Source organism: Apis mellifera, linkage group LG12, assembly GCF_003254395.2.
Source record: "Apis mellifera strain DH4 linkage group LG12, Amel_HAv3.1, whole genome shotgun sequence".
Classification (NCBI taxonomy): domain Eukaryota; kingdom Metazoa; phylum Arthropoda; class Insecta; order Hymenoptera; family Apidae; genus Apis; species Apis mellifera.
Genome location: NC_037649.1, coordinates 5,152,594 through 5,166,908, shown reverse-complemented (window position 1 = coordinate 5,166,908; position 14,315 = coordinate 5,152,594). Strand labels below are relative to the sequence as shown.

General features: G+C 36.8%; 2 protein-coding genes across 7 annotated transcripts in view; one reads left to right on the top strand and one right to left on the bottom strand.

Moving 5' to 3' along the window:
• Fstl5 (follistatin-like 5) overlaps positions 1-14,315 on the bottom strand; it is a 57,852-nt gene that overhangs the window by 33,654 nt on the left and 9,883 nt on the right.
• On the top strand, positions 2,970-13,327 carry LOC102654211 (acyl-CoA Delta(11) desaturase). 2 transcript variants are annotated; one of them, XM_006562214.3, is made up of 6 exons: positions 2,970-3,283; positions 11,407-11,659; positions 11,817-11,947; positions 12,350-12,555; positions 12,721-12,903; positions 13,012-13,327. In XM_006562214.3, the coding sequence occupies exons 2-6, from the start codon at positions 11,437-11,439 to the stop codon at positions 13,277-13,279; spliced, it is 1,011 nt and encodes a 336-aa protein (XP_006562277.2). In that variant the 5' UTR covers positions 2,970-3,283; positions 11,407-11,436; the 3' UTR covers positions 13,280-13,327. The 2 variants fall into 2 exon arrangements, with proteins under 2 accessions (XP_006562277.2, XP_006562278.2); XM_006562215.3 differs by having other exon boundaries at positions 2,971-3,283; positions 11,372-11,659.

Sequence of the window (14,315 nt, the reverse complement as noted above, 5' to 3'; positions counted from 1 at the left end):
AAAAAGGGATGACGTTTGGACGATTGAACGTTTATCGATACTTTTTTTCTGGAATTATTTTATGCATTTCAAGGGAATTGGATGTGTAAATATTACGTAGATGTATTATATACTTTTGCCAATTTTGCATCTTTTCAGTTTCTTATTACATATACGAACAACATGTGTACAATTGTATGTAAGAATTTTACATATTTCCATTTTTTAATAAGGAAAGGTGTTCGTTAATTGCTAATAGAGAATTTGTATAATGGAATGTTTCGATGTTAGGATAACGGAGATACAACTATTATAGTTATCCCGACATGATTTTATTATGCTTAATATTATTCTTAACAGGTTGGATCGATTTTTAAAAAGGAATATTTTTCTGAACAATTACGATCATCTTAATCACGGTGAAAGTTTGATGATATTAAATAATGATTTAGATCTTAGCTTTGGATATGTTAATTGAGAGAAAGGAATGGAGAAACTTTCAAAGAAAAAAATGGAATCTAATTAAAAGTCTTCGAAACTGTTGACCGAACGGTTATTTTTAAAAATAATTTTTATCCATTTTCGATGTTTCATAGGAAGAAAATATATATATAAAGTTTCGATAAAAATGTATTCGCTTCTCACTTTTGCAATATTGTGCAGTGATGCGTATAAATGTACCTTGGAAAAGAATTTCTCGGATCGTTTTAAATTTTTCGAGTAAAAAGTCCATCGTGTCTTAATCGAAGAGTTTTAAAAGGCGACCAGGCAAGTACAATATCTGAAGTCACGTTTAAGTTAAATGTACTCCTACTTTGAAATTCCAAGTTACAAGTTCATGTAACTTTATCGAAACACAAGATCCTTAAATGTATATTATCAAGTAATCTTTACTTAAAGATGATTAGGATTTGCAAATCTTTACAACGTTGTATCGATTTATGAGTAAGTTTTGAAACAACACGACGGACAGAATCTTCTTAAGAAGATATTTTAAATTGAGATTCGTTGCCAAAACAGATGAGAACTTTAATTTTTTACAAAAATATATTTTATATTTAATTTATATTTATATTCTATAAATCTTTGCCCCAACAATATCGAATGGTAATTTTAAAACAATATTTGAACGAAATGATGCGCAAATCTTTTTAAAATATATTTACATTGAATACAATTTCGATTTATATTTCGTTAAAATATTATTATTAAAGAGATAAAATTAATCAATTGCGTGCATATTTAATAATAATTCTTACTCGTATCCTTTTTGTTTAAATTAAATTAAATCCAATTTTGCGCGTTGATGATCGTATAAGAAAAGAAAGGTGTGCAGAAGTCTTTTTTAATAATAATAATAATAATATCTTACATCGATGGAAGATTTTAAATTTTTACGCGCTCACGAAAATTATGAATTTGCGTGCGAGAATTAAATTAATTCGGGGAATGATCGAATCTACGTGTTCGTTGAAAAGATGAATGATGTGGCATTTTATGATCGAACTAATCTTGGAATGCTATTTGCACGCTACAAAAAACACGTAGCTAGTGAAAGTAAGTATTTTCTCGCTCGCAGATTTCCGATAATGCAACTGTAATCTATAATCTCAACGTTTTCTAAAATTTTTTGTCAACCAAACGATCATTGCGATATTCGCTTCTGTGTGTGACTCTCAACTTGAAATTTGTAAATTGCGATTTATTATTTACAACTCAAGATTAAGGGTACGTCGAAGAATCTTTAAGAGCATCGTTAATTATTAAAATTTCACTTCGACACCAGATTAGATTAGAAAAATGTTAAAATTCACGTAAGAGATTCACAATTGAAAGTAGAGGAGAGATTTGTTGTACGAAAGGGTCGAATTGTAATATTACATTTATATCTTATTTTTCGAAAGTATACAGTTTTTTATAATTCTCTACTTACTCCTCGGTATCGATACTCGTGGAACAAAAAGGTTTGAAAGAAAAAGGAACACCGAGGGCCAATTGTACATTCGATGTTCGCCACGCTCAATGTGACACGTTACTCTTGAATTCTCTCCAAAAGTGGATTCTAGTCGGATTTTCGAATTCACCCGATTTTCTCCTATATTCACCTTCGATTTATCGCCAAGTAAAGGCAGATGCAAATCGATCGATGAAAACTTGCAATTTCGACTAGAAATTTCTCTGATATCGGATTATCCCGAAATGTTTCAATTTCTTCTTCAACCTCCTTCTGAAAATATCTATATTTTCAGAATTGAAAAACAAAAAAAAGAAATCTCCATCTTCTCGACGACTGAAATTCCTCTCCTCGATTTTTTCGAATAAATTTAAATTTCACCAGGACTAGAAGGGCTAAAAATATACACTTTCGTCAAATTCCAAGACGACAGACAGTATAGAATTTCCGCGATATAAATCTCGGGAGGCAACAAAATGTAGCCGCAGAGATTAATACACTTCCCTCCTCCTACCACGCCGTGTCTCTTGAGTTTGACTGCGACAATCTGCGAAATCTCGCTCGATCATATACGGGAAATGCAGACAGATCCCTCCATAACGGCGACGTTTACATAAATAGGAGTGTATCCAAAAAGAGAGGGGGGGAGGGAGGCGCAGCATAGGGGCAATAGCTGGGATAAGCGAGGATGCGAAATGGCCTCGCCGTAACGGGAAAAATACGAAACGCGGCTACTACGTGCGCTGTCTACGTTTCCTCTCGTACTTCTCCTCGTCTAGACGCGTGCGTGCGTGTGTGTGTGTGTGCAGATAATACATAACCCTCCCCCTGCACGAGGATACGGAAGGAGATTACAGAAGGAATAAGAAGAAGGGAGGGAAAATTTTTTAATTCGAATTAAGAATAAAAATCTCCTTCGTGGGATTTTAATTTTTTAAATTTCAAGATCGAAAAGATTATTCGTATAAACTATATAATCGATCAGTTCTTAACTGTGGAGTGGGGAGGGGAACGGGCACCTCTTTTCCTACCCTCTTTTTCCGCTTCTGGGCCCACCACCGAGCTCCACCACTCCACCACCACGAAACTTCTCTTCAAACTGGATGGATTATCGGCACTATCCCCCCCCACCACGCGTTTGGATCGCATTGATAGTTGAACGGGAACCATCTAACAATGGACGAACACTCTGCGAGATTAGGGGGCACTTTATAAATGGCCGGCCACCAGGGGAATAGCTGTGAAACGTTATCGACAAGTTCGATGACACGCGTCTCGCCGTTAGTGCTTGTGCTCCTGTGGTGTTTAACTGGCTTTCTAAGTGGCTGGTAGTCGGCCGACACGCCACGGGTGAGTAGAGAGAAGGTATATATACATAGCCTGGAAGGTTATAGCGGGCCCTCGATGGGTTACCTACCCAGGTTCCTCCTCGTCGTGGTGGTGGTGGTGGTGGTGGTGGTGTTCGCGGTGACATCGGCGCAGACAAGATGTATCGATTACTGATACTTAAGCATTGGCGGCGTGTGCGATGAGTTGGACCAGCTAGGCGACTCGTCGTTTAGCGAGGGACGAGGTTTTCTCCGGGTAAACGTTCGATTTTCGTGCGAGCGCCGCTGGTAATTAGTCGCCACGATTGACGCGCAATTAGGGTAGCGGGTGAAAAAAGAGGGAGAGAAGGAAAGAGAGGTGCCTTGTTTCTGAAAATTTCCTCCACCGGTAATTAACAAGTTGTGATATGAATGCACACAATCCCGTGGAATTGTTAAAAATATCAAAGTCAAGTCAAGTTGATTACGATTATTTTACGTGTAATCCTGTTTACGATCTGGAAAAGATCAACGATGGAAGATTAAATAATAGATAAAAAATATACAGGATGCGAAACAACCCTTATTTTACTAGTTTCTTACTATTTTTAACAAGAAAAATTTTTAAAAAATTATTTTATAAATAATTTTCGAATATTTCCCTCTGTTTGTTAATAATTTTTAGGAAAGGTATCCACGAAACTATTGTTGTAATCACGTAGTATCGCTACGTGTAATCGTTTTAAACTAACCCCATTATAAGGTGTGCCGGGTTTCGAAAACAAGGTATCGTCTTTGGCAATTATCGATAATCGATAGATGATGGTTCCGTTACGATGTATCTAATGAATTACACGTGTGTATAGCTTGATAATTCGAGACAGCTAATAACAGTTTCCATCGACTATTTGATAAGCTAGTGTACAGCTATTAACATTTGATAAATGATCCGGTATTAAAGGCTTAGCCGGCCGCTGGCTCAATCGTCAATGGCCGCTAATGAATAAACATCAAGTAACCGGCGAAATTAGACCACTCTACGTGTTCACAGGAGCAAGGATGTATTAAATCATTCGATGGCTAGTTAACAAGCGATGCGATATCGAAACGATGAAATTTCGAGGCAAGAATCAATGACCTCAAACTCGAACAAACGATATATATATATATATATATATATATATATATATATATATATATATATATAAGAGTGTTTGAGAGTACGTTTATCGATCGATTAAAAATATAATAATAATTTGAATAATTGAGAAGGACGGTAGGTATCTCGTTTTATGCACGATAATACAATTGGCCGATATTCCGGATAGTTAAACGAGCGGGCCTGTGTTTCGACAAACCGGTTAGAATCCTAATTTGCTCATCAAAGTCGGTACGCGATACCAAAGCAATATGTACACACGTGTCTGTGTTTCGATCGACTGCCTAATGATAATATAGAATTGCTATAGGTGGCATTGCAAGCAATTCCTAATGAGGTATTTAATCCTGAAGATGGAACCTCCATTCCAATCAGAGAATTTCATGCGTTGAATAATACACACGTGCGGCTAATATTCTCGACTCGGATAACAATTTGCCCGTTTAATATACAACGTGATTAAACTAAATTTGATCGAAACTATTCGTCACCGATGGATTCTGTACGAAAAATTGTTCGAAGAATTATATATATATATATATTTAGGGAAATTTGGTTGATTAATTTATACCGTGTATATATATATATATATATACGAGGGAGTCGTGTATCGTGGATGTTTGTCAAACAATCCGAAGCATTTGGGGAATTTTCGAACGCGTTCGGCAATCTACGAGACGATGTTGCGAAGCTTGTATCCTCGCTGGAACAAGCCACTAGGAACATTTTCCGTGATGCTTGCAACTTTGAAAGATTATAACTCGAACGGAAGCGTTATACGAGGCGAGGCTTATATCACGTTGTTTCGTTGCAACTAGAACGAGAGGCTGACGAGAACACGGGAGAATCTCATTTTGGCAAACGATGCGGATACGAAAAGTTTAAAATCGATTAATAATATCATCGATTGGCCCTTTGAAGAGAATCGATAAAATTCAATCAATATTATCAATTGGATTGGATAGTTTCTCCATTGTATACAATTTCCTTGGCGAGTGCTAGGGAAATGAAATTTTCACCGCGTAGTTGTGTTTTCATTTTTCATTTGTCCTTGTACGCGTTGTAGAGCGTTAGAGCTTTTATTCGGAGAATCCATTTCCTGCGTGGCGACAAATATTCGAGTTACAATAGAACGCAATATCCTGGGCAGAATTTTTTTTTTTTTCAACATTATCGTACCTTCTTCAAATCTGTCGATTTTTATTTTCTTAATCGGGTTCTATAAGAAGACGAGTATCTCGAAATTTTTTATTTGGATATTTATACGGAAGAAAAAAATCGAAAGTAACTCACAGTGTGCGAAATTACACGCGTTATTCCCAACAAATGACTCGTAACGCTTGCTTAACGCGGCTCCTTTCTTCGAAAGGAGTTTCTTATTAAGTGACCTTGTTTTTCTCAATCAAGCTAATCACGCTTTTCTTCACTCGTTGGGAAAAATATTTGTGCATCATCTTACGAATTTACCTAACCTAAAAATTCTGATTTTTAATGAAAGTTTATATAGGGTGTAATGGGCTATTTCACTTCTTAATGGGATATCACTTTGAAAAGAGTGAAATCAATCGTTAAGATAATTTCCTTCTAACTAAAGGAATATTATACGCCTTTATAAAAACCGGAAAAACATAAAAAGATAAATAATGAAACTGCAAAGATATGAATACATTTGAGAATATTATTATTATTATTATTATTATTCGATAATGAATATTGCAATCGAGAGTGAAAGTTATTTCTGAATAATCAATTCTAATTTAATGGGTGATTGCGAGAAATATTCTCGAGAGAACAATTGTCGAGGGATTGATTTGAAAAAAATTCACAGTTTCTTATATATTACACGATATTAATTATATTCGTGGAACAAAAGATCGATTCCCTGAGAGGCAAATATAAAAGTCGACGTATACGAAGAATAACCTTATTTATTTCATTTAAGTCTATTAAACGAAGAACGACACGCCGGAAATAAAACTGTCTCACTTTTCTCCCTACCTTTTGCTTCGTCCAATACAAATTTAAATTTCTTTTAACTTCTTGTCCACCGGCGTGTTGCTTTCGCCTTAACTTTTTACGAATAATATTAACGCATTATTGTACATAATCCATTATACTTTACACGCAAAGTTTCATTAAAAAACTTCATAAAAATTTCTCCCCCCTCCCGACAACTCATCAATCACGGTTAATATAATTATACGTACAAAAAATGCATACAAAGATTTCGATCGAAAAAACTCGACTCGACTCGAGTCGCAAGAAGACTGGCGAGATTTAGAGAGAGAGAGAGAAAGAGATATCGTGTCATCAATTCGCAGTTCTCTCGCATTATCAGAGATCTCCTCCCCTCCAGCATTTAACGAACGTTAAATGCGAAAGCTTTAACTCCACCAGATCCACCACCGGGTCGCCTTCCTTTCTCGATTATTCTTTTTTTCCTCTTTCCCTTCTCGCGAACGAAGAGGAGAGCATTTCTCAAACTGCAATTTCCTCCGCTACTCCCATTACGGCCCTGTTGGTTACACAAATCGCAAAGGCATCATTAACAGATGAAGATAATTACAAAGCAAGGTGGCCGTTGTTGCACAGCGTGCTACCAACTCTGGCCCTTCTGGGCAATCGAGCGTGGATTTAATATCTGCGAATGGTCACGCTGGTTTCACCGCGTGTTCACGCCAAATGGGCTTTTGAGAGGGGGTTATAAAAACTTGGGCGAGAAATTTCGATTGCGACAGGATTCGGTTCGGTTAGAAGATAAAGTTTCGAAATTGGGAACGTTTAATTCGAATTATAAATCATAGTGGCGGATGGATAACGATGCAAGTTTTCGAAATGTTAAAGAGAGATGAATATTTAATCGGCATTGGCATAATTTGGTTGGAACTTTCTATTTATTGGCAATTTATATTTAGAATATTCTTGTGATTAATTGGGAATTCGTTGATCGATGATTTGATTACTCGTTCAATTTGTATTAATCGAAATTTAGCAGAGGAGATGTTTGGTTGGTTAAAAGGGGCAAATCCAATTTAAAGAAATACAAGCGTTTGTTAATATTGTGAATATTGAACAATAATTGTAATTCGTTTCGTGTTCTTATTTAAAAATCCAAGTATAATTAATTCTCGTAAATAACATCTACATCTACGAATGAATTTATAGAGTGTGTTTTAATTTTTTAAAATACTTTAAATGTTACGGTTAAGGAAGAAATGGACCATTTTCTACGTTTTTAGACCTCTTTTGTTAAAAACTTTAAATTCGGAATTTCGACGACGAGATTCATCAATGAGAGATTAAATATTATATAATAATAATACGTTTCATGTTTTAATAACTGTCTAGTTTTATTTAACTTTTTTTTCAATTTTATAATATTACTCCACTCTTTTTTTTTTTTTCAAAGTTTTATTTTATCCGAAACAAGATTTCAATCGATAAAAGTATCATATTTTTATTTATTTTTACGAAATAACGAAAAATTGTACGTTTGATTTTTACGTGAAACATACGTGAATACATATTCTTTTAGCGAATTTTTTCGTATATTTGATAAGCGTAAAGAAAAATTCTTTCAATAAAAAAAAAAAATAATCAAAATTTTCGACAATATAAAAATGAATGAATGATGATTCTAATTATTCGTTCTACATCTTGAGTATACAAAAATATGATAATTTTTTTTCCAAACTTGCCTCCAAAAATTTTATTTTAACGATAACATCTTTTAAAAACAATTAGAATAATCACCAATAATTATAAAAAGATAGATTTGTAATTAGTAAAAATAATTGTAGAAACATCTATAAGTCACAATCTCGAATTCTCAACTTTATCGAAATTCTCTATTATTCGCAACAACATTTCCAAATTTATCATTCCCCTCGAATAATAAAATTGGAAGGCGAGAATAAATCGAGGGAGGAGGATAGACGATAGATGGCGATCCTTGCTTAAAATCTATCTACCCTGGGTATTAACGCCGAGAATTCAATTCGGTTTATCGGCGACGTTATCGCGAGCGTCACCGTGAGCTGTCAGCCAAACTGTTTCGCTCGTATCACGGCGAGAACAACGGGACAATAATTTCAACGTGTACGTGTACTACTCGCCTACTGTCCGGCTCCATCGATACCGGTCGATCGGTTCGCTTGACGGTTCATCATTCGCGAGTCGAGATACGCGGCCGCCGATCGATGCGCCCAATTTTTATGATCCGGCAGACAGAGAACGAAAGAGAAGGAAATTGCCATCGTGTCGAAAGACAAGCTTTTTACGAGCGAAAGTTGCGACACGTCGTTTCGTATGCCCGCGCCGTAAATCATCCGTTTCCCGAATTTCGAAAGGATATTTTACAAGAGCACGATTTAACGAACATGGTTAACGAGAGAAGAGATTAGCGATTGAATACATATGCGTTAATAATTTTTTTCACGGTACCCGCGTACACTGAATTAATTTCTAATTATTATATCGCAAGAGCAACGGCGCGGAGAGAGAGAGAGAGAGAGAGAGGCGTGTGATGAAATATCGGCAATTATTTTCAATCTGTCAAAATGTGCATACCCGTGCAGATATTAATGACACGAGATTACGTGTATTTATTGCGAACGGGCATCGTAGATTGGAGGAACGTTGACTGTTATTATGCTGTGTATAATATGAAAATGGATAAAATTATCATCGTTTCTCTCCTTTTTTTTTCAATCCATGAAAATCTTGAATTTCTACACATTTGTTATGTTGATTAATCAAGTTCAAGTGTATTTTAATTTTTAATAAAAATTTGATATTACTTCTTGTTTTAACTTAAGTGTCATTAAAATTCTTCTTACATTTGCATAAACATATTATTCCAGTAAATCCCCTCCGTTTTCAGAAACGATAATTTTATTTATTATCACTCTAAATCTCTATATTTAAATTGCATATTCGAATTGGATATCGCATTTGGCCCGTAACACAACGATTACTCTTTTGCATTTTATCCCGCGCAATTTTACATTTATTTATTTGTATCAAATAATTACGTAGCCGCAAAAGGGGTAAATTCATCTTCGTAATAATTATGATTTATCAGTTTTAATTTATTATCCATTCCGTTGTTCGAATTTTCAAGCAAAAATAACAATTTCAGCTTATTCGCTTATTTTAAAATCCCCCAGCCAATTCATAACTGCCAATGTTGCCGATATATATATACACCTTCAATTTATGTATCGCGTTACTCCACCTCTTTTCTTATTACGGGGATCTCGATTTCAGACAAGTTGATATTTTCTTCGAAATTGTCCAAGCGAGTTAATCCTCCGTAAATAACATAATACCGATCCCTCGGGTCGTAATTCGTTCCACGTCAAACTGTTACGAACATACGGCATTCGGTTAAGGAAAAGGAAGCTTTCCATACACCGTGAAATATATCTTTTCCGCGCCACGGAAGTCGCAGATGTGGCTTTGTGCACCGATCGGATGCAGAATCGTCACGCGCGCCAATCGAATTTATTAATGCAAAATCGGACATCTGGTTGGACGTATCTTTCCAAACCGGTTAATAAAAATTTCTTAAACGCCAGTTTCATTTTTGAAATGGAGAACGATAAAGAATTCTCAGGAATCTTTCATTCTCTCTCTAATTTCTCTGTGGAATAATTCACGAACGGTGTACGAAATCGTTTTCGAATGCATTAAACTTTTCGATCGAATCTCTCTTTCTTCCATCGATTAATTTGCACGATTCAGGCGTGCTCTGTAAATAATCAAATTGCAATCCGTAGATAATTTAATCCGTTTCGAATTTATTTTATCGAAAACTCTATTTTCCTATCGATTAAGAGTGTCACGCAAAAACAATGAATTTTTCCAGAAATCGTATCTGTTTCGTAGCTTAACATTATCAACTTCTTCGTAATTTAACATCCAACATTTTATAAACATTTTATGCTCACAATGAAGCATTTAGTTATCTTTCGTATTCATTTTAAAATTATCAAGAGCAATAACGCGGAATATCGCATAATTTTAATTTAATCCGATAATTAAACGAGTTAAATTTTTGTAAACGTAGTTGAACGTAGTTAAATTTTCAATGTTACTGTTTTAATTTATAAACGAGATATATTAAATCGATATCATTAATAAATAGAATGATTCTTTCCAACGATAAAATAGAAATTAGAAGAATCATCCTTTCCTCATCTTCTTAGAAATCGATATCCCGCAATCCAACATTGCACATCGTCGGTCATCGATAATGGTTCGACAATGGCTCGACAATGAAGGGTATTAATCGCGCCAATTTGGAGAGCGTTATTTATTTTATCGCATTTACGCAGCGAACCACCACCACCACCACCACCTCGTTTAGCGAACGCCTTCCCCTTACATCGCCTTAAATGAAAAATGGTTCCTAGATTTAACTCACGGTTGACTTTATTCCCCCTAATCCCCTTCGCAGGCAGCATTAAACGAGCGCTCAATTAAATTAAGACTATTAAGGCCGCTTATTGCCTCCTTCAATCGCGTAATTTATTTCGCCATCGTTTAACGTATCTCCGACGGAAAGTTACATAAATTTATAATAAAAGCTTGTCGAAAGGAGACGTGTCGTTCCTCTCTGGTAAAATGGCCGCCCTCCGTAATAGACTAACTAACTAACTTCCTTATATCCGGAAAATATCGCGCCTATCGTTTCTCCACTTCTCCATTTCGTGTGAAGGAGAAGGGATGGGAATCGATGATGCGACGGAAGTGCATGCAATTACCCCGCTTTTATATCGTACGTATAATTGACAGTCATATCGCCAAGCTTAATATGGGTAATCGTGTTAATTAATTAACGCAGCTATGGTGCGAGGTAATTAAAGTATCCGTATTATATTTAATATTAAACGGGAAATTTTATCCGGGCGGCCGATCGTAAAATTTAATGGGAAGGGAGGATGACTTTTTTTTTTCTCTCCCTGAAAGTTTTAACAGGAGAATCGATCAATTTTCGAATTAAGAGAGAAGGAGAGAGAGAGAGATTGGAGAGGATGTACACTACGACGGTGACTACTCGACACTCGGAGGAGAAGAAGGAGGAGAATCGGACGGTGGAGGAGGACGTGGAACCAGTTCCACTAGCCGGGAAACGAAGCCCGGCCAGGTTACGGATAATATGGCGAAATGTGATTGGTATCATTGTGCTTCATTTCCTCGCCGTTTACGGTTTCGTGAACGGTTATCGAGATGCCAAGCTGTGGACATGGATTTGGAGTGAGTATACAATTCTTTTTTATCGAATTTATTCTTTTTCGATATTCAAATTGTTTATCATCTTCGTTCTCGAGTATTTTTTTTATTAAGAGAGAGTTTTATTCTTTCGACCTAAAGTTTTTTCTTTTCTTATTCACGTTACGTTATTTTCATCAAGATATCGCGTACGGTGTTGTTGCCGGCTTCGGGATAACAGCGGGGGCTCATCGACTGTGGGCGCATAAAAGTTATTCCGCCAAGACTCCTTTGCGGATCTTTTTGGCTTATTTGTATTGCATGGCTGGACAGGTGAGTTAATAAGGTGAATCTTTCTTTTTCCTCCTTCATCTCGTTCCATTTTGATCTCTTTCGTTCGATAATTATTAGAAATATACTTTCTAAAATTGATATTTAAAAGACTCTTTTATCCTCTTTTTGAATTTTCGTCATCATACTCACAGAGAAAAACAAAGCAATTTAAATCGTCTCGAATATTTAATTATATTTAATTATTAAAAATATTCAATTTTTACGCGACAAAAAGATAGCACGTTATTTATTAATACTTCTTATCCTTCATACGTATGAATAATAAGACAAATTCCATATATTATTTCGTACGAAGCATTGGTCTGGAAGAAGCATACGTGCAATCGTTTTGTCGCGCAAGTATATATCCCGAATGACACCACGGATATTTTTCTCGATCAGACGCACTTTTACAAATGGATACGGGACCACAGGACGCACCACAGATACACGGAAACGCGCGCTGATCCACACGACGCGACTCGTGGATTCTTCTTCTCCCACATCGGCTGGCTGATGGTTAAACGGGACCCGGCAGTGAAGGAGTACGGTAGTAAAATCGACATGAGCGACATCGCGGCCGATCCCGTGATAAAATTCTTCGACAAGTAAGTCATCTCAAAAAATCGGCACTTTTACCATTCACACCGATTTTCATAAATTTCTCCTTGAATTTTGATCCTTCACGAACAGAAAGCATAATCAGTTGCTTGAAAAATCTTCTCCCTTCAAGGAACACGATTTCTCCTTAACGTTTGCTCTTATTGTTCCAGATATTACGAGGTCATTATGCTCACGTTGTGCTTCGCGATGCCGATATTGGTGCCGATCCTCGCATGGGACGAGACGTGGTTCATAAGCTTTCACGCGGGCCTCATTCGCTACGTGTGGTCGTTGCACGCGACTTTTATCGTGAACAGTTTCGCCCATATGTGGGGAAATCGACCGTACAACAGGCAAGTCTCATCTTCTCTCTTCTTGCGAGTTAATTAAAACTTCGAAACTTCGAGGCGAGTTTTTCAAGCGCGATTTAACCCCGTTTCCTCCCCCGACTGTTTCTTCAGGAGGGTGAAACCGACGGAGAACCCGACCGTGTCTTTCTTCGCACTGGGTGAAGGTTGGCACAATTATCATCACTCGTTCCCGTGGGATTACAAGGCTGCCGAACTGGGCGCGTACGGCCTGAACCCGACCACCGGTTTCATAGAGTTGATGGCGCTTGTGGGGCTGGCATACGATTTGAAAACGCCTAGGGAGGAGCTGGTCGATCGTACGAGCGCGAGGAAGGGTGACGGAACCAGCAGCCTATGGGGACGACGTCGGAGATGTTGAGAGGAAAGATTTCGGGAAGATTGGATTAAGAAGACGCGTGGCAAAGATGAAAAATAATAATAACGAAAAAAAAAATATATGGAATTCTTAGGAGAAAGGATCATATTTATAGAAAAATATCTCACAATTTCGAAGAAATTTTGAATAATCTTAAAATATATATTTTTATAAATAACGAATAGATATTCAATAATTTGAAATTTCCATGGAAAAAATTTTATTCTTAAATAACAAGTTCTAAAAAAAGAAAAATCGGATATCTATCCTAAAGCTTGCTCGCGAGCATTCGTATTTTCAAAAGGGAGGAAAAATAGATTAATGAGGGATGTTTAAATAGACAGGAAACGTCCTCTTTACTCGAACACCGACATCGAATATTTGACATCAGATTTGTATGCTTGGGACGTCACGCGAATCTTTTCACCTTGTCACCCCACGTTTATTTAACACGTTGACGCGTATCGGTCTAGATCGGGAATATGCGTGAGCACGTACGCGTCATAATACCGAGTCCGATAAACGCGCGAATAAACAGTTTCGTCGTGTGTACATACACGCACCTCTCTCTCTCTCTCTCTCCGTCTCGCGTTCGAGTATATTTATTAAAGAAGATGGGTGAAATGGAACGAATACGTGTGTACCACTGTACTGTGTAAAATACGATAAAGGGCGATTACAGAAGGTAATCGGGATAGATTCGCGTTAATTAGCGAGGATATTTGCAGTGTATATCGGAGTGTAGCGGAACGAGAAAGCGTGCAGGATGCTTTCATGGAAGTTTGTCTCGCAAATGCAAATAACATTTTGCAAATGAAACGAAATAAGGCTTACTTTGCCAAGGAACTTCACGAATTTCCCTACCCTTTCGTTGTAGCATACACAGCGTTGAGCTGACAGCAAACTTTAAACACGGTTCGCAACGTTTGCTTCAAATTCTAACGGGTGTCGAAATGTGACAACTATTTATTTCGATTATATATATATTGTGTGTGTGTAGTTCGTGCGAAGCGATTTTAAAAGGGAAACGTTTTGGAAG

What these genes read in the sequence shown, in the direction of transcription:
- LOC102654211 (XM_006562214.3), top strand. Translation starts at nt 11,437, where the DNA reads ATGTACACTACGACGGTGACTACTCGACACTCGGAGGAGAAGAAGGAG. An exon ending in GTGATAAAATTCTTCGACAA is followed by an intron (nt 12,556 to 12,720) that starts GTAAGTCATCTC and finishes TTATTGTTCCAG; the next exon opens with ATATTACGAGGTCATTATGC. An exon ending in GGAAATCGACCGTACAACAG is followed by an intron (nt 12,904 to 13,011) that starts GCAAGTCTCATC and finishes CTGTTTCTTCAG; the next exon opens with GAGGGTGAAACCGACGGAGA.